The sequence below is a fragment of the Podarcis filfolensis genome (assembly GCF_964270895.1).
Source record: "Podarcis filfolensis genome assembly, chromosome: W".
Taxonomy (NCBI): domain Eukaryota; kingdom Metazoa; phylum Chordata; class Lepidosauria; order Squamata; family Lacertidae; genus Podarcis; species Podarcis filfolensis.
The window spans coordinates 29932513-29952642 of record NC_139619.1 but is presented as its reverse complement, the minus strand read 5'-3'; the positions used below and the strand labels follow the sequence as shown (position 1 = coordinate 29952642).

General features: G+C 44.8%; 1 protein-coding gene across 8 annotated transcripts in view; it reads left to right on the top strand.

Moving 5' to 3' along the window:
- The window catches only part of LOC310753831 (far upstream element-binding protein 3-like), a 347698-nt gene that overhangs the window by 63629 nt on the left and 263939 nt on the right, over window positions 1–20130 (top strand). For all 8 annotated transcript variants that reach the window (XM_083595188.1, XM_083595185.1, XM_083595189.1 and 5 more), the window contains exon 2: window positions 7149–7254. In XM_083595188.1, the coding sequence (XP_083451314.1) occupies window positions 7149–7254 (106 nt within the window). The remainder of the gene's footprint in view (window positions 1–7148; window positions 7255–20130) is intronic.

Genomic DNA, 20130 nt, shown 5'->3' with positions numbered 1-20130 from the left:
ACTCACACACACAGTGATAAGAAATGAAATCATCCGATCACGTGACCCTCTGCAATAGTGGCAGTGGAAAATATTGACACTGTTTGCAAGGTAACAAAATCAACTGGCTATGAAAATGGATTAAAACTAGTAGAAGGTTGAGAAGGGGATCAAAGAAGAAGAATGAAGCGTTAACAACAGGAATTCAATGGACATATTGTTTGCAACAGGAGTGGGAAACCTAATTATTTTGGAAAAAATGTATTAACTTTAAATAATTTAGATCAATTTGTTAAAATTAGAAAATTAATAAAATTTAATATTAAAAAGAAAGGTGTGGCAGGAGGTGGATTGAACACAGATGAAAGGCATAATCGTAACCCAGCGACGAGAAGCCTCCATCTCTACACATCAAGCGGTAAAACTTTCCAAATTGTTATAGCAAAATTTACATAGCCGATCAGCATAAACTTACGGATTAAAATTGGCAATACAACGGGGTGAAAAAAGGAGATCCACCTTGACGTGGTTTGATTGACTCTGCATGGGAATATTCTGCAAGAGTAAAAATTAAGGAAAAAAGATTTGAATTTTTACATGCTAAAGAAATCGTGTGGGAGAAGGATTGTGTGAGAGGTGAGTGCTGCCAAAGCCAGCATAGATAAAACTCCAGGCTTGCCGCCAGTTTCTGTCTTTTAGATTTATTTACAAAGTTCAAAAAGGTTTCCAGAGCTTCAAAGCATGCCCGTCTCTGTCTGATTAGATGCCTCGAATGGCTTTTTCTTACTCCTCCTTCCCCAGCAGGCTAATTGGCAGAAACCCTGCCTCTTATTTCCTCTGTTCAAAGGATAGCTAGTTCCGGGCTGAGCATCCCCCCTCCCTGCCTCTTCTTCGCTGTCAGATGAGAGGCTGCTAATTAGCTCTTTCGGCTCTCTATAAGTGCTGGTCTCCCCTTTTGGCTCTTTTGCTGTTTGCACTTCCCTGACAGATTGTATTTTGGATTTGACTTAGTAATCAAGAGGACTTTAAATACAGTGGTTTTATGAGCCCCCCCTCACTTTGAGTTGGGGACTGAGATCTTCCTGATACTGACTTCGAGTGGAATGTCTTTTTAATTCATTTTGTTATATGCTGTGGTCAGCTAGCTAGTTACAGACTCTGCTGACTTTTATTCATTTTTGCACTCTGAAAAGAGGACACTAAAAAACGAATTTAACCTATTTAAAAAAATAAATAAATACAATTTTAAGAGCAAGGTGAAACCTGCGTGCTTGGACTTCACATTTTATTTTTGGCGAGTGTGCTATATCCTCTGTCATGAACGCATCTGCCCCAAGTAGAGAAACACAGCATGAGTTAGGAAGCAGTCAGACAGCTAGGAGCAGTCTCCCTTCCCCTCATCTGCACCAGAACGGAATCTAGATAAGGAGTTAGCAGGGAGTGGGAGGGAGAGAAGTCAGGTATCATTCATCACGAAACAGGAAAAAGGTGAAGATAGGACGTTTTCTATGAGTTCTGGGTGTGGTTTTCCAGGCTAATTAGGCACAGCTGGTGATGTGTATAAAGAGAGAAGTTGGATATTCTGCAGAACCAGGAAGCACTCATCAGAAGGGTCAACTGACTCCTAAGGCATGGACGCTTCGTTAGATGTCGGAGGCTAATTGTATTGCAATAAATCTTCAAGCTAATTGCGTGCTGTGTTATCAAGACTGTAGCCTGTGCTCCTGTTATCCTCCATCTCGTCCGATTTTTTGTTTATTGTATTGGGAACTGATTAAGGGGGGGGGGACTATCAGTCTTGGAAAGTGAAGGGAGCTGCTTGGAAAGATTCTAGGATTAGACTTTGGAAGCAGTCGAAGAGGATAATCTTTCTTTTGTTTCTGGTACTTTTCTTCTTCCAATTTGCGCTCCTCCATTCTCTCTCTCCCCCCCCCCCCATCGCCTTCATGAAACTTCATAAGGAAGCCAAAAGTTACAGGATTTATTTCGTATTTTTATTTCCTTTTTTTACTTATGATTGGAATACCCACTATGAGGGATTAAAAAAGGCTTCAAATTGACAACAAAAATATTATATTGAAGGAAATACTGACGTGACTACTTAAAGAAGTATCTAAGTTCTTGGTCCATATACAGTGGTACCTCGGGTTAAGAACTTAATTCGTTCTGGAGGTCCATTCTTAACCTGAAACTGTTCTTAACCTGAGGTACCACTTTAGCTAATGGGGCCTCCCACTGCCGCCGTGCCACCACCACACAATTTCTGTTCTCATCCTGAAGCAAAGTTCTTAACCCGAGGTACTATTTCTGGGTTAGCGGAGTCTGTAACCGGAAGCGTCTGTAACCCGAGGTACCACTATATATGGGAATTTCCGGAAGGTATTTCTTTCACAAACAAAGGGAAGAAGCACAGATGTAGAGATATAGGTGAGGCAGAAAAATTCTGGAGAAAGTACAAAAAGCAACTAGGAGGGAAAATGCCTATGATAGCAGGAGAAGAGAGCGAGGTGGTGGTAGAGAATAAAGAAGAAAAGCAAGAAAAGGTAAAAGAACAAGACTCATAAATAGACTTAGCAGAATATTAATGACATTTGAAAAGAATTCCAGGATAGATTTGAAAATTATAACATGGAATGTAAATGGACTAACCAACAAAGTAAAAAGAAAGGAGACAGAACATGTTTTAACATAGAAGAGTCTTGATAAACAAAAGATTGGGAATGGACTTTATTGCATCATATAAAACAAAAAAAGGGTAGTAATTTATGCAAAAGCCAAGTATGATCTGAAATTATTATTCCACAATGAGAATGATAGCAATCCAGATAATGTCACAAGGTGAGAAATTAGTAGTAGTTGGAATTTATGTACCAAATGAGAGAAAGTTGGAATTTTATAAAACATTAGAAGCAAAAATGTTTGAATTCATGGACAAGAAGATAATATTACTTGGAGATATTAATGGGATAGTCTCCCTAAAAATGGACAGGACAATAAGGAAAACTGAAACTAAGGAAGGGAGACTACCTGTAACTTTTTTTTAAATGGTGGAAATCTTTAACTTGATTGACATTTGGAGATTTAAACACCCACTGGACAAAGAATTCACGTTTTTTCTCAGAACCAAATCAGTCTGCTGGATGAATTGACTCAACATGGATATCCAGTTATTTGTCATTGAGGATGAAGAAAGCAGACATACAGCTTAGGACACTTTCGGACCACAATCCAGTCTTTCTGGAATTGAGGGGAAAAGGGAAGACTCCACAAAGGTGGAAGTTAAATGAAGGAATTTGGGATAATACAAGCACCTCGCAGAAAGCTCAAAAAACTTTAAGAGATTTCTTTGAATTAAATCTAAATCAGGGAACGGATTTGAATGTGGTATGAGATACAAGTAAGGCAGTAATATGGGGTTTTTTTTATATATACAACAGAATGCCCTTCAGAAAAAGATTAGAGAAGGGGGGGCAGGAGCTGCTGGATGAATTGATTAAAAATGAAAAAGTACTGTTTAAAAAACCCAGAATCCATAAAAACAAAATATTAAAATGTTACAAACACCATTCTCAATGTTGGTGAATCAAGAAATTGAATGGGAAATAAAGTTGTTAAGATAGAAATTTTTGAATTTGCTAATATGCTGGGGAAATTTTTGGCATGGCAGCTAAAGAAAAAACAGAGCACAAATTTAATAAATAAACTGAAAGTAGAAGGAAAAGTAGTAGACAATCCAAACGACATAATACTTGTTGGAAATGTAAAGAAAAGGAAGGCACCTTTTACCATATGTTGTGGAATTGTAAAGTAATAAAGGAATTCTGGGAAATAATATACAATGAACTGAGACAAGCTTTAAAATAACGTATGCACACCTTTTTTGGCCAAATTATGTTGCAAAAATTAGGGTGCACAGTAGATTTGATGACTCATTTATATTTGCCAGCAAATACTTTTTTGGTTTCAAGGTTCTGAAAATTGAGGTGTGCATTAGATTCAAAGGTGCAATAGAATCACGTAAATACAGTATATTAAATATATTAATGTTGAAAATATACAAAATGATGACTAGACATTCCATTGTGCCTGTAACCTAGGTTTAAAGGGTCATTTGGTGAATAGCTTACATATCTGAGTTTCTAACTGATTTTAACACTGCATTTGTAAAAATGCGTTTAGCTCCTGTTACTTTTTTTTTGAGAGAGAAAGATCTTAATCCCCCACCCCCATGTGTTCTGGTATTAGGAGATGGTCAGGGTTTGTCATCTATTAGCTTGATATTGGGATGGAGCAGTTATGTGATGTGTCATGTAGGCCTGGGCGATGTATTGATACATCGCCCAAGACTGGTATGAGGGCCAGAGCGCGCTAGCAGCTTCACTTGACGTTAATCAACCAAGTGGCAGAGGGACTGAGGAGCGGTGGCTGCTTCACTGGGTGAAGCTGCCAGCATGCTCTGGCCCTCATGCCACAGAGGAACCGCACAGGCAGGCAGTTTCTTTAAACTGCTCTGCTGAGGGGCGTGTAGCTGCTGCACCCCAGCAGTTTAACGAAGCCCCTACTCTGACTTGTGCGAGTTGGAGGCTGGGGATTTGATCAGCTGAGAAACGGGCTTCGTTAAATCCCAGCTTCTCAGCTGATCAATCTCTCCCCTTCGGGGTGGGCTGCCTCTTTTTCCTGGGTGGTGGCTGCTGAGGCGTTTGCGCAAATGGAGTGTTTGTGGGCCTGCCTCCATTGCCTTGATATGGGCAGGCACTGGAGGAGGCGGTGGCTGTGGAAGAGGCAGAAGCTGCTCATGGAACACTAATTGTCTCCGTGGCTGGCAACTGCCTTCTTCCTCCCCGCCTCTTTTCCGACATCGTAATATACCACCATATTGCAATGTTTAGCTGGTGGTGTATTATGATATTGGAAAGCAGATATCACCCAGCCCTAGTGTCATGCCTGTTTTGGTCAGCAGAGACTTCCAGAATGGTGGAAAGCTAGGATTTTACATAAAGTTCATATGGTGTGTGTGGTGGGGTGTTTCCCTACATGGACAAAAAACTGTGAGAGGGTTATTAAACAAACAGGAATGTGGTCACTTGCCCTTCTGTGCACCAATCTGGAATCAGCCTTGATAGAAACATATCTGATACAGGGCTCAGGGCCATACTACTCCCATAGCCCCTCCTTTGGACCTTCCCTGCTGCGACACATCCTCTCGGTGGAACCCTGCAGCCCCCACAGCTGCTGTGGCTCGTACACCTGCCATGTGGAGGAGACCTTCAGCTGTCCAAGACTGAGCTGTGTGCTGGACCGTGGTCCTGTGTGCTCCTGAGGCATCTCTGGGACATGGGCCTGGGAAGTTCTCTCAGTCTAATGCTCAACTGTTAACAGAATCCAGTAATGGGCCCCCTCTAAATAAATTGGCCAACAAAATGGGTGTGAGCAGTGGGAGGGTGTGTATGGTGCAAGGACCCCGGAAGGGTGCAACTTGTTGTGTTGTCCTTTTGTAAATAATTTTTATTAATTTTTCATTAAGAACACTCAGAATATCAAATCTTGCCACATCATAATCCAAATAAAGCCAATTATACATTCCAAATTTTATATTTTAAAAAGACTTCCCATGTTCTGGCTGATCAGGAGAAAATGTTTTATTTCTTGTTCCTGCTTTTTCTCTCTTGTTTATTCCCGATATCATAGCTCTGATCATAATCCTTTATCTTAACAGCCACTGGTGTGAGACTTTCAATCGTATTTAGCAAATCTATGTGAAAGAGGAATTATGTTCTACCTGTTGTTGTCTGTCAATTATTTTTGGCACAGTCCCCCTCAGAGGCCCCTTTTTCATTCCACAGCATAAAACACAGCAATCCTTCAAGTCTTGTAACGAACTGAAGTTTTCCCAATCTGAATAGGGGTCTTCCGTAGGAGGCAGTACCATAAGGTATATTTCACAGTTAGTAATTGTTTGGTTCCTCTACAATCCAAGCTTTGCTCCACTTGGGCCTTGGGGAAAGCTTACAGAGATCAAAGATTCACCTTCACTTTTATATTAATCCATATACGACGAGAGTCCATGCAAGCAGATGTAGTTTCCTGTGTGAAATATTCCCTGGTTGTAATCCATTGGTTGTCTTCAGCCCCCATAGAGGGGCCCCTTTTTTCTAATGTGCCATCATTTACACCATTTTACCATCCCAAGCCAAAAGCATATCTAATCATGTCTTTGGACAAAGTCCCTTCATATCTTCTAACAAGCTGATACCTTGTCAGTTGTAAATAGAGCCCTCCACAAAGGACTGTGCCATAAAGCACCAAATTCTCAAAGTTTTTGTAAAATTCCTCTTGCATTCTGTTTAATTAATTAAATCTTTCTTAGTGAGGTTTGCCAGATCATGAAATAGCAAGTATAAAAAAAAAACGGACGCTCACCTCACATATACCATAGCAAGACGACGAAAGTCCTTTCCAGATCAAAACCTTGGCACTCAGTGACTGATTTGTTTAACAGGTCGTTTTTTGTGTCCTTCTTTCCAGAACATGCCTGTTTTCAAGTCGGAATTCAAATATTTGATGAAAAACAGGAATACTCCCGCTCATGGCGATGGCATTGGAGAGTTTCCAATTCGTGCAATGCTAAGCACCCAGCGTCCCTGCCCCCTCATTCCATTGTAGCGAGCGGCAGTTATTGGACAACCCCTGGGTGACAGCAAGTCCCGTCCCCCCCAGCCCTGGGGGTGTTGGCAGGGATAATTACCCCCAAACTACCTGATTAATTGCACAACTGGGGTTCGGTGCCATGGGAAAGCTGCTAAACGCCACGGTGGTCACACCGGAAGTCAACTTGTTGTTTTGGCCTAGTTGACAAGAGCTGGACTGTCCACTCCCATGGGTTTTCCTCACAGGAATGAGTGGCATCTGCATAATGATGTGGTGGGAAGCAAGCCCACAGAGGTGGGTGCTAAATCTGTACTGTGCCTCCTGGATTCTGTCTCTTGGTTGTGCTGCATAGTGTGTCTCTTGGTCATGCTCTAGTTTCATAAAATGTTGACAACTTTTTTTGGGGGGGGATTAGTGCTAGAAAAGCTGTTTCTTGCTATCCAGTTACATAAGCAGTACTAGTTTTGCTAATACTGTTCCAAAATTATTTTATTTTTAATTTTATTTTATTTTCTCTACAGCAAATGGCTGCTAAAATTGGAGAGATTCCTCACTTGAATAATTCCACACCACTTGTGGACCCTTCAGTGTACGGTTATGGAGTAAAACGGCCACTGGATGAGAGAAGTAAGTCCCCTCAGTTTTCTTCTGTTTCCCCACCCCTTTTGTTCCTTATTTGTCAGGTGGGCAACATGATGTCTGCCATCTTACCAGACCACTGACTGCAAAGAAATAGTGTAGTATTGGAATGCCAAATGTGGTTATGAAAATAATCTCTTATCTAGTGACTGTGTCGGGGCACTCCCTTGTTCTTTTCCTCAGTTTAACTCTACAATTCTATGATTAAAAAATCAAAACCATGGTGGTTGAATAGCACTGATAAAAACTTTGTGCCCCACTGTTTTTGGGGGACAGGGGGCGGGCAGGTGTGGAGGACTCCCTGGTCCTGAATGGGGTAACTGTGCCCCTGAAGGACCAGGTGCGCAGCCTGGGAGTCATTTTGGGCTCACAGCTGTCCATGGAGGCACAAGTCAATTCTGTGTCCAGGGCAGCTGTCTACCAGCTCCTTCTGGTATGCTGGCTGATACCCTATCTGCCCGCAGACTGTCTCGCCAGAGTGGTGCATGCTCTGGTTATCTCTCGCTTGGACTATTGCAATGCTCTCTATGTGGGACTACCTTTGAAGGTGACCTGGAAACTGTAGTTAATCTAGAATGCGGCAGCTAGACTGGTGACTGGGAGTGCCTGCCGAGACCATATAACACTGGTCCTGAAAGACCTACATTGGCTCCCAGTATGTTTCCAAGCACAATTCAAAGTGTTGGTGCTGACCTTTAAAGCCCTAAATGGTCTCAGCCCAGTATACCTGAAGGAGCGTCTCCACCCCCATCATTCAGCCCGGACACTGAGGTCCTCCTCTGAGAGTCTTCTGCTGGTTCCATCACTGTGAGAAGCAAAGTTACAGGGAACCAGGCAAAAGGCCTTCTCGGTAGTGGCACCCTCCCTTTGGAACACCATCCCTTCAGATGTCAAGGAGGTAAAGAACTACATAGCCTTTAGAAGACACCTGAAGGTAGCCCTGTATTGGGAAGTTTTTAATGTTTGATATTTTACTATGTTTTATATATGCTATAATCTGCTCAGAGTGGCTGGGGAAACCCAGCCAGATGGGCGGGGTATAAATAAAATAATAATAATAATTTTGAATGTCTGTCAGAAAACAAGTAGGTTTTTGTGACACTGATAAGGCCAGATTAAACGGTCCCTTTATTAGAGGAAAGTGAGGGTCAGTTGAAGCCTATCTTTGTCTGGGAAACGAGGAGAGGGGAGGGGATAGGTCTGCAGGGGCCTGTTGGGCCAAACTTAATGGCTGCAGAGTTAGGTGTGTCTTATTGGCCTATTGGTTTCCATTGGCTGAAGTGCCCCTAACTCAGTGTGGCAGTGGCTGCTTTGTGGGACCATGGCTGCTGAACCCATTGAACTGGCTCATGTTAAGCCAAGGGGAGAGAACATAGGAGCCCTGGCCCATCTAGTGCAGCCTCCTGTTTTCACAGTGGCAAACTAGATGCCTCTGGGAAGCCCACAAGCAGAATCTGTGTGCAACAGCAACTAGTATTAGGAAGCCCACCTAGAACTAAATTTGTTTTTTTAAAGATTGTCTACAGTTTTACACTTTTTTTTTTCAAGTGGAGAATCCCATTGGCTGGGTTGTGAAGAACTGGGTGCGCTGAGATTCTTTTGCATCCTGTGTTTCCCAGAAAGCCCCTCCTGGAGATGAGGGGGCTGCCTGGAGTGGTATCCACTGCAGCCACTTGAGGGGCTGCATCCAGAAACAAGTTGGCAAATAGGGCCGGGCAATATCTGATTTTCAAAATCACAATATACCACCAGCTAAATATCACAATATATATCTACAGCGGTGGGGGGCCTTCCTGGGCCTCTCCACGGCGGCAGAGGTCCCACCATACCACCCCGTGGATGTGGAGAGTGCACTTTGGCTCCCCGCAGCAGCAGAGGGCCTTGCCACCTCCCTGCGGTGGCAGAGGATCCCGCTGTATTCCCCCACGGTGGCAGAGGGTGAACCATGCTTCCCTACAGCAGCAGAGGGCCTTGTCATACCTTCCTGCGGTGGCAGAACATTCACAAGGCTTCCCCGCAGCCGCACAACCTTGTTATTACCAACACACTCTTTTGACAGAAAAATAAATTTAAAACTTCATGGAGGTACCCTCGGTCGAACCATTGGCACCTCTTAAGATCACCGTGATGTGCTCCTTACCAGAACTATGACAAGTGCCGACGACTGCTGGACAGATCACCGACTAATACACTCCATGATGGCTATCAAGATTATACCTCAACGCAGGCTTCAAGGAAGGAAACCAAGGCGCAAAATGAACACTCAAGCCCTTCAAGATCCCATTAAGCGGGATTGCTTCCAAACGACTCTTAAGGACCACCTGCTTTCGGAATGCCCTGATAACATCAAGGAACACTAGATCAAGCTAAAAACATCCATTCTAGCAGCCTGTGAACAAACTATTGGATACCAAACCAAGAAACACCAGGACTGGTTTGATGAGACTACAGTGAGATTTGAAGGCATTATTGACAAGAAAAGGAAGGCCTTTCAGATCTGGCAAAGAGATAGAAACTGTGCCACTAAGAAAAAAAACCTATGCCGACTTCCGGTTGGCTGCGGGGGCCATTTTGGGCACGGATTTAGCCTCTAGGGGAAAATCAGAGCTCAGCAGGAGATTGGAGCTTCACAAAGGCGCTGTGAGCTCTGGAAAAAAACCCAAAAGGGAGTTTTGGGTACTGGGGACCCAGCGGCACCCCTGGCATATCTCCCCATACAAATGACCCCGTAAAAAGGTTTGGAAGCCCGAGGGGATGGAGGCGCGGGTGCAAAGGGGGTCTACTCGCTACTTCTGCTGAGCGAAACCTCTGGTTCCAATGGCAAAAGGCAGCTGATTTCCCGACACAAAAAGATCAGCTACAAACAGATATAAGTGGATACAAACTGCTAATTTTCCCTAGCCCTTCAGGGAAGGGAGAAAATAGTCACTTAAAGATACTTAAAGACTTGATGTTTGCTTAAGTGTTGCAACTTTTAAAGTTACGAATTGAGAAGCAGCTCAGGAACGCTGGGGGGGGGGGACGGACCCTGCTGGCTCTGCCGAAAGCAACTTGGTAACTGGAAAGGGAAAAAGAGATTAACGAGCCAGCAACTAGTCTCTATAGTTCTATAAGGAGTTTGAACCAGCGACTTGCCCGTGGAGTTTTGCAGCTTTGAACTTTTAATTTTCCTTGTGTTTTATTTTGACTCTAAACTGAGATTTCACTGTGTCATCTTCCTGTATCTATCTATCTGTCTGTCTGTCTGTCTGTCTGTCTATCTATCTATCTATCTATCTATTTATTGGGGGGGGTTATAATTGTTACTGAGGATTAGGTGATTGAAGAGGCCGAAGAGGGGAGTTGTTTAATATTTTTGGAATTGAGACGTATGAAGATTCGGTGGCTGGGGTTTCCAGAATTGGATTAGGCTGTATTGGCAGCCGAAGAAAGCTTTTGTTTCCCGAGAAGGAACCTGTGCCATTTGCTTTTGTTCTTCCTCTTATTTTGTTTTCTGGGTTTCAGTTCATCTTAGATACATGACACCAAGTGGTTAAAGGAGTTAATTGCAATGAAATTTTTGCAGTTACTCTGGGGGACACCAAGTGGCCAACTATAATATTGCAATTTGAAATTTGATTTGAATAAGTGCCACCTGGAGGTCAAATAAAGAATTGCAGGGAATTTGAAAAAGGGAGAAAATTAGAAAGAGAAGATGGTGGGGAAGAAAGGACCAACAGCTACACCAACGGATGGGAGAAATTCAAAACAGGAGGAACCTAAAATGGACATTGCAGAGATTTTAGCAGAAATTAGGAAGGATATAAAAGATACTGAAAAATTTTTAGATCGTAAATTTGATAAAATGGAGGAAATAATTGACCGATCAGTGGCAATTAGAAGAGGTTAAGAGCCCTGGAGGAGACAGTGAAGAAGACACAAAAAGAGGTCAGAGAAAACAAAAGAGAGGAAGAGAAAATAAAATCAGAAGTTGCGGAATTAACAAAAATGCATGAAGAAACTGTGGATGCTTTGGCATTTATGGAGATCAAGCAGAAGGAGTTGAATCTTCGCTTCAGAGGTGTAATAGAACAGGAAGGAGAGAATATAAAGGCAAGATTAATTATGGAAATAGCAAATTGGCTTGGATTGGATAAAGAAGAAGTTGGAAAGACAATTGATAAGGCTTTCAGGATTAAATATAAGACAGAAAGAGGTAAAAAAAAAAAAACTTCCAGGTGACTGCCTTGTCTTTTTAAATTCAAGAGAAATGAAAGATTTGATTCTAAGAACAAACCGGGAAAGGAAGCTGTGTATTAATGAAAAATTTATTATAATTTACAAGGAAACACCCAAAAGATTTCTGAAACGTAGAGAAGAATATAAAGATTACCCTGATCCTGAGAAAGAATGAAATTTGGTACAAGTGGGAATTCCTGGAAGGGGTTTCTTTTTTTTTATAAGGACAAGAAATTTAAGATTAAATCTACTCAGGAGATAGTGAAATTTATGAGAAGATATGGTAAAGAGCTGGGGAAGAAGGAAGATGACACACCACTGGAAGAAGAAGAAGAGAAAGAGATTTAAGGAATAAAGACTGTATTTAATTGCTGACAATTATGGGTTTGAAAATAATATCATGGAATGTGAATGGTTTAAATAATAAAGTTAAGCAGAATAAAATTGAACATATATTATTAAAACAGAATTCGGACATAATTTGTATACAGTGGTACCTCGGGTTACATACGCTTCAGGTTACAGACGCTTCAGGTTACAGACTCCGCTAACCCAGAAATAGTACCTCAGGTTAAGAACTTTGCTTCAGGATGAGAACAGAAATCGCGCGGCGGCGGTGCGGCAGCAGCGGGAGGCCCCATTAGCTAAAGTAGTGCTTCAAGTTAAGAACAGTTTCAGGTTAACAACAGACCTCCAGAACAAATTAAGTTCTTAACCCGAGGTACCACTGTACAAGACACACATGTTGCGAAAAAGCACGAAATAATTCTTACAAATAAAAGATTGGGGTAAGAGTATATCTCTGCAGATGATAGTAAGTAAAGAGGGGTGGCTTTGTATATAAAGGAAAAATATGAATTGCGTCAGATTTTCAAAGATGAAAAAGGAAGGATAATAGGAGTTGAAATGGTAGCACAAGGCGAAAAATTGATTATAGTGGGAATTTACACACCAAATGATAAAAAATGGATTTCTATAAAGAATTAGAGGAGAAATTTTTGAATTTATGGACCAAAGAATAATATTAATGGGAGACTTCAATGGGGTAGTTTCCTTAGAGATGGATAGAACAGAAAGGGAAAAAAGTAACAAATCAAGGGAAACTGCCCAAAATGTTTTTTACACTGGTGAAAAATAATGATTTGTTACACATCTGGAGATTAAAACATCCACTAGAGAAACAATTTAGTTACTTCTCAGAACCAAACCAGAGTGCTGGGTGGATTGATTATATCTGGATTTCTAGAGTTGGCAACGAGAGTAACAAAAACAGAAATTCTTCCTAAAACTATTTCAGATCACAATGCGTTAACAATGGAACTGAAAGGAAAAGAAGAGATTTTATTTAGGTGGAGAATGAATGATGGATTATTGGACAATCAAGTAATATTGGAAAAGGCGCAAAAGGCATTGAAGGACTATTTGGAGCTTAATTTAAATAAAGGCGTGGACATAAATATAGTATGGGATGCCTCTAAGGCAGTAATAAGAGGATTTTGGATACAGCAGAACTCAATTCAAAAAAGACTAAGAGAGAGGAAAAAAGGAAGAGATATTAAAACAAAAAACATGTAATGAAAAGAAATTAGCACTCAACCCTAAAGATAGTCAAGCCTAAATATAATATAAAAATGCTATAGACACAATTTTCAATATTGATAAACCAAGAGATTGAATGGAAAATTAAATTCTTAAATCAAAGAAGCTTTGAGTTTGCAAATAAACCAGGCAATTGTTAGCCTGGCAGTTAAGGAAGAGACCAAAGCAGAATACGATAACAAAACTTATGGTGGAAGGAAAAAACAGTAGACAATCCGGGTGAAATAAGGAAGAACTTTCAAAGATTCTATAAACAATTATATAAAAAAGAAAAAGACGAGGAAAAAATAGAAGAATTCCTGGAAATGAACAGGTTGCAGAAAATCCCCAACGATAAAAAGAGCCAGCTCAATACCAATATAACAGTGGAGGAAGTAAAAGCAGTAATAAAACAAACAATAATTGGAAAGGCACCAGGACCAGATGGCTTGACAGCCAAATATTATAAGAAATGTTTGGAGCAACTGTCAGTCCCTTTAATGAACAACATCTTACTGGGAAATAAAATTCTGGAGAGAGGCCCATATCACATTAATTCCTAAACAAGGCACAGACTTAACGCAAGTTAAAAATTATAGACCAATCTCGCTCCTGAGTAATGACTACAAATTATTTGCTAGTATTCTAGCCAATAGGCTTAAAGAAGTACTGGGAGAGGAGATTGGAAAGAACCAAACTGGATTTCTACCTGGTAGACAGTTGAAAGACAATGTTAGAAATATAGTCGACATAATTGAATACCTTGATTCCAGGAGGGATAAACAAGCGGTGTTAATGTTTTTGGATGCCGAAAAGGCATTTGACAATGTGTCTTGGTATTTTATGAAAAGAAATTTAGAAATTATTGTCAGGAAACTGCCATCGGAGCCAGAGGCGGAGGCAAGGCTCCAGAGCGATGCTGGAGAGGGGCCCAGCAGGGAGAGAGGCAGCCCATCTGCTGGGGAAGGAAATCAGCGTAACACCAGGGGTGAAGGGGGGCAGATGGGGGAATCGTCGAGGGGGCTCCAGGACTCCTCGCTGGAGACCAGTGGGGAGAGCACGGGTCCTCCGCTGCCCACACCCACCCTGCGCAGAAGACTTCCGCGCAGGGAGAGTAGGCGGAGACTTGGCGTCAAAGAACTTCTTTGCTGGAAGAAGTTCAAGAAACGCCCACTGACGGATTCTGCCAGCGACTGAAACAGCCACGAAGTGAAGGGCTGTCCAGACAGAAAGGGTTTAACTAGGTAACCTAGCCAGGAGTGGCGGCAACTTACGCACGAGCAACCCCTATAACCATTACAGCAATCCGTCAGTCACCGACGTTGCTTGTGCGCAGCTACAGGCAGGCAGCATAATGAGCCAAACCAGAGAAGCCGGAGAGACGGAGCAAGCAGCTGGAGTGCAAAATCTGGTGGAGAGGAACCGAGATTTGGAACAGCATGTGGCTCTCCTGACGGCGCGGCTGGACGAAAGACGGACTCAGGATGCACAGGTCAGACCCACCCCCATCGCAAGGAAGGTACCGGGGCTGGTACACAAGTTTGGGGGGAAGCCCCAGGACTACAACGCGTTCCGAACGGAAATAGAGTACGCTTTGGAACTGCAGCATAATGACTTTGCTGATGATGGGGAAAGGGTAGCCTATATTGTGGGGCATTGTGATGGGATGTTGAGCTGCTTGTGCGTAAAGTTCCTAATCCCTCAGTGTTTGGCTAAGTCCACAAACCACTGTCTGTAACGGAGCCCCATAAACATGGCTCCGTCAGTCGCTGGCAGAATCCGACAGTGGGCGTTTACGGAATTTCTTCCAGCATAAAAGCTCCTTAACGGAAACACATCTTCTGGACTCTCTACGTGACAATTTCCGGCGAGGAGTGGGTGTCCCTATAGGAGGTCCTGAAACCTCCTCGCTGTTCTCGCTGGAATTGTCTCTGAGTCCTCCTTCCGACTCACTATCCCTTGGAACTGCCTCTCTCCCCCTGCTGGTTCCCTCATCAGCTGACAAGTCTCTGCCAGCCTCTGTGAGCCTCTTCCTCTCCAGTTCTCCCGATGGCAGTTCCCTGACATCCACCTCCCCTCCAGGGCCCCCTTCACCCCCTCCTTTCCCCTCCTCTGCGGGAGGCGAGGGAGCAAAACCCCTGAAAGAACTTCCCTCATCTTCCGAAGTCTCGAACATTTTCCTCCACCGGTTGCTGTTTCGGGTTTCTAAGTACTCATCCTCATCGGAATCTACTCCTTCTTCCAACTCAGACCCCGTGAATCCTTCCAATTCCTCCTCCTCGTCGGTGGTGCCAAAGTACTCCCTCCGGAACCTCGCTACTGACTGAGGTTTCCTGGGGAACCTTTGATGGAACGCTTCAATCAAGACCTTGTCATTGACTTCCTCTGCCGTTACCCAGGTGTTTTCTGACTCCGGTTCCCCTTCCCACGCTACCAAATACTCCACCTGATGACCCTTCCACCTGGAGTCGAGGATTTCCGCCACATGGTTGCTGCTTTCCCTCTCTTCTAAGACTGGTCCCCGTGGGAAAACCCCTTCATTTCCCCCCCTATACGGTGACAGCAATGACCTGTGGAATACTGGGTGCAGTTTCATGTGGTTCGGTAACCGGAGTCTGAAAGCCACTGGGTTAACCTGTTGAATGACCTCAAAAGGTCCCAATCTTTTGGGTCTCAATTTCTTACACCCCCCCTTGAACGGCAATCCTTGGGTTGACAGCCACACCTGATCCCCCACCCTTATGGTTTCACCTTCCCTTCTGTTCTTGTCTGCCTGCTTCTTATATTGTTCCTTGGCCCTTTCTAAGTTGAGTTGGAGTTGATGATGGATCGCTTCCATTTCTTCTACAAACTGTTCGGCGGCTGGGACGCTCCATCTCTCCCCTCCTCCCCCTGGAAATGCCCTGGGGTGGCACCCATAATTAGCCAAAAAGGGGCTCATCCCGGTGGACACATTCTCCGCATTATTGTAGGCAAATTCCGCCAGCGCCAACTTTTCCACCCAATCGTTCTCTCTGTCATTGACATAACACCTCAGGTATTGTTGGAGGATACCGTTTGCTCTTTCCGCCTGCCCGTTGGTTTCTGGGTGCCGGGCAGTCGAAAAATTGACCTCCACGTGCAGTAAGCTTATGAGCTTCCTCCAGAACCTGGACGTGAATTGTTTGCCCCGGTCTGAGATCAACCTCAAGGGGGCGCCATGCAGTCTAAAAATATGTTCTACAAACAATTTAGCTGTCTCTTCCGCCGTGACTGCATGTGAGCACGCTACAAAGTGGCCCATCTTAGTTAACAGGTCTACTACGACCAGTATGGCGGTTTTCCCCTTGGATTTCGGCAGATCAGTCATAAAATCTATCGATACCGCCTCCCATGGCCTTTCTGGTGTGGGCAACGGTTCTAATAACCCCGCCGGCGCCCGCCTTTCTCCCTTGGCTCGCTGGCATTGGTCACACCCTCTTACATACTCCCTTACATCTTCCCTCACCCTGGGCCACCAAAATTCCCTAGTAACCAACCACATGGTTTTGTGTTGCCCAAAATGCCCTGCTGTGGGGTTGTCGTGCAGCTGTTTGAGTACTCTCCCTCTCAATTCCCCTTCGGGTATATATAGTGCCCCTTTGTAATACAATGCCCCGTTTCTTTCTTCAAAACCTCCGGAGTTTTCTCCCTCCCTCCTTAGACCTCGGAGCTTATTCTGGGCGTATTCATCATTCTGCGTCTCCTCTACCAGTTCCCTTTGCCCCACCAACGCCGCCCCACACACCCAGCGGTCCTCTGGGATGATATGTCTCTCTTCGGGTGCTCCCTCCCCCTCCAAATACTCTGGTTTGTGTGAGAGAGCGTCCGCCCTGACGTTTTCTGGGCCTGGCACATAGCAAATTTCAAAATAAAATTTGGAGAACTCCTGTGCCCATCTCACTTGCCGTTGGTTGAGCACTCGTGCCGTTCTCCAATACTCTAAATTCTTGTGGTCTGTGCATACTTGCACCTTGTGTTGTGCACCAATTAGTAAGTGTCTCCATTTCCGGAACGCTTCGTGAATGGCGAGTAGTTCTCGGTCATATACCGTGTAGTTCCTCTCGGATTTGTTTAACTTCCGCGAGAAGAAGGCACACGGTCTCCACTCCGACTTATCCTTCCCCGGCTGAAGAAGCACCGCCCCCACCGACCGGTCTGATGCGTCAGTTTCCACTCTCATGGGTTTTTGTAAATCCACATGCAGGAGCTGTTCTTCCGAAGCGAAGGCCTTTTTCAATTCTTCGAATGCTTGCTCCGCTTCCGCCGTCCAAACAAACTTCTTCTTGCTGCTGAGACAGTCCGTGATGGGAGCCGTTAAGTGGGCAAAGTTCTTGATGAACTTCCGATAAAAGTTCCCAAACCCTAAGAATCTTTGCACATCTTTTTTCGTTTTCGGTGTCTTCCATTCCAGTACCGCTTGGACCTTGCCTGGATCCATGGCTAATCCCTTGTCTGACAAGCGGTACCCCAGGAATTCCACCTCCTTGGTGTGAAACTGACACTTCTCTAATTTCACCCACAGTTGGTTTGCCTGCAGTCGGCTCAACACTTCTCTGACGTCCTTTACATGCTGCTCCTCATTCTCTGAATAGACTAATACGTCATCTAGGAAGGCCACACAATTCTTGTAGAGCAGAGGTCCCAGGACGTGGTTCATGAACGATTGAAAACATGCTGAGCCTGCTTGTAATCCAAAAGGCATAACGACATATTCAAAAGCCCCTAGAGGGGTGAACATTGTTGTCTTCCATTCATCCCCTTTCCTTATCCGTATCAGGTTGTATGCCCCCCTCAGGTCCAGTTTAGTAAAAATCTTTCCCTTCCTCACCCTGGTCAAAATGTCATCAATCCTGGGCATAGGGAAAGCCACTGGTTCCGACACGGCATTTAGGGTCCGGTAGTCCACAACCAATCTCGGTTTATCCGTGTTTTTTTTGTCCACAAAAAACACTGGGCTGCCCCCCACCGCTCTGGACTCTCTGATGAAACCTCTCTTCAGGTTTTTGTCAATAAACTCCCTCAACTCCTGCATTTCCCTGTCTGACATGGCATACAGCTTGCCCACAGGGAGCTGGGCTCCAGGGACTAGATTGATCTGGCAGTCAAAGGGTCTATGCGGTGGTAGTTTGTCTGCTTCCCTTTCGCTGAAGACCTGGCTCAGGTCAGCGTATTGTTTGGGAACCTTTCTTTTGTCCGTTACTTCTGTTCCTGCTAGAAAGGCTCTTGCCCCTTCTGGAGCCTTGCCCTCTTTGCAATGTTCTAGGCAATGTGCTGACCCAAAGGAGACCACTCTCTGATGCCAACCCACTAGCGGATCATGCAACGCTAGCCAGCTCATCCCCAAAATAATGGGAGCCCCTCCCAAGGTGGCCACATTGAACGCTATTCTTTCGGTGTGCCTGGCTACCCTCATTACCATTGGGACGGTCTGTAAGCTGACTTCTCCTCCCAACAGCTCTCTCCCATCGATCGTGGTCACCTGCAAGGGGTTGCTTAAAGGGATAGTCTGTATCTGGTGTTCTGCTGCAAACTCCTTGCTCATAAAATTACAGGAGCTGCCTGAGTCCAATAGCGCCCTTATCTTTAAGGGATGTCCGTTTGGCAGCTCTAGCAACACCTCTATCACTAGGGCTGGTCTCGGAGGTTCAGGCGTGGGCACTTTTACTGCTCCTTCGCCTGACTGCTGTGCCCTGATGGTGGCAGTCAGGCGCTGGCTTTTACTTGGTCCTGCCCTTCCTCCTCCTTACCCCCAACAGCTCCTGCCATCCCTTGCCATTCCTTTCTTTGTGGACAGACCCTGGCAAAATGACCTGGCTGCTGGCAGAGATAACATTTCTTGGGGCTCTTCCCCTCCTTCTTCCGCCCTTCACTGGGATTTGAAACTGCCCGCGCGCGCGCTGTTCCAACTTCCATCGGCTCTGCGGGCGGGAAAGTTGGCTCCGGAATCTCTGGAATGCGGAAATCCCTCCAACGCTCCCCTTTCCCTTCCCGCTTCTCCAAGGCTCTAGCCTCCTGGCGTGCTCCAATGGTCAGCGCTGATTTGGTCAGCTGGTCCATAGACTCCGCCCTGGGCGCCCGGGAAAGTTCATCTTTCACAGCCGAAGAAAGTCCCTCTTCAAAAAGCATTTGAATGGGTTCCGCTGACAGATCCCACCCCAATTTGTGTATCAGCATAGTAAACTCAGTCCAGTACTCACGGACAGATCGGCTCCCCTGTTTACAAGCCATCAGCTGTCTGCGCACCACTCCCTGTTCAATCTTGCTGGAAAACATCAGGTCCATGGCGCGAAAAAACTTCCGTGCGTCTTTCAAGACTTCATCATGCCTTGCCATCAGGGGTCTAACCCAGTCTCTCGCCCCTCCTTCGAGATGGCTAACCACAAACCCCACTCGCGATTCCTCGTCGGGAAAGTCATCAAACTGCAGATTAAGAGCATACTGCATCTCTGTCCTAAAGGCTTGATAGTTCCTGGGATCCCCCCCAAACTTCTGCACCAATCCTGGCATCTTTCTTCCTTGTGGGGGGGCCTTTGCCCTTTCTGCATCCTGAGCCCTCCTCTCATCGAGCCTCGCCGTTTGCAGCGCTAGCTGGACCTCCAACACCCGGTACCTTTCTTCCAGGCTTGGACCGGCTCCAGCTCCTCCTGCAGCTCCGGTTCCGGCTGGGTTGCTCATGATGCTTTCTCTGCACAAGCTGCTTTCAGAGACTGTCGGATTGCTGTGATGGGATGTTGAGCTGCTTGTGCGTAAAGTTCCTAATCCCTCAGTGTTTGGCTAAGTCCACAAACCACTGTCTGTAACGGAGCCCCATAAACATGGCTCCGTCAGTCGCTGGCAGAATCCGACAGTGGGCGTTTACGGAATTTCTTCCAGCATAAAAGCTCCTTAACGGAAACACGTCTTCTGGACTCTCTACGTGACAATTTCCGGCGAGGAGTGGGTGTCCCTATAGGAGGTCCTGAAACCTCCTCGCTGTTCTCGCTGGAATTGTCTCTGAGTCCTCCTTCCGACTCACTATCCCTTGGAACTGCCTCTCTCCCCCTGCTG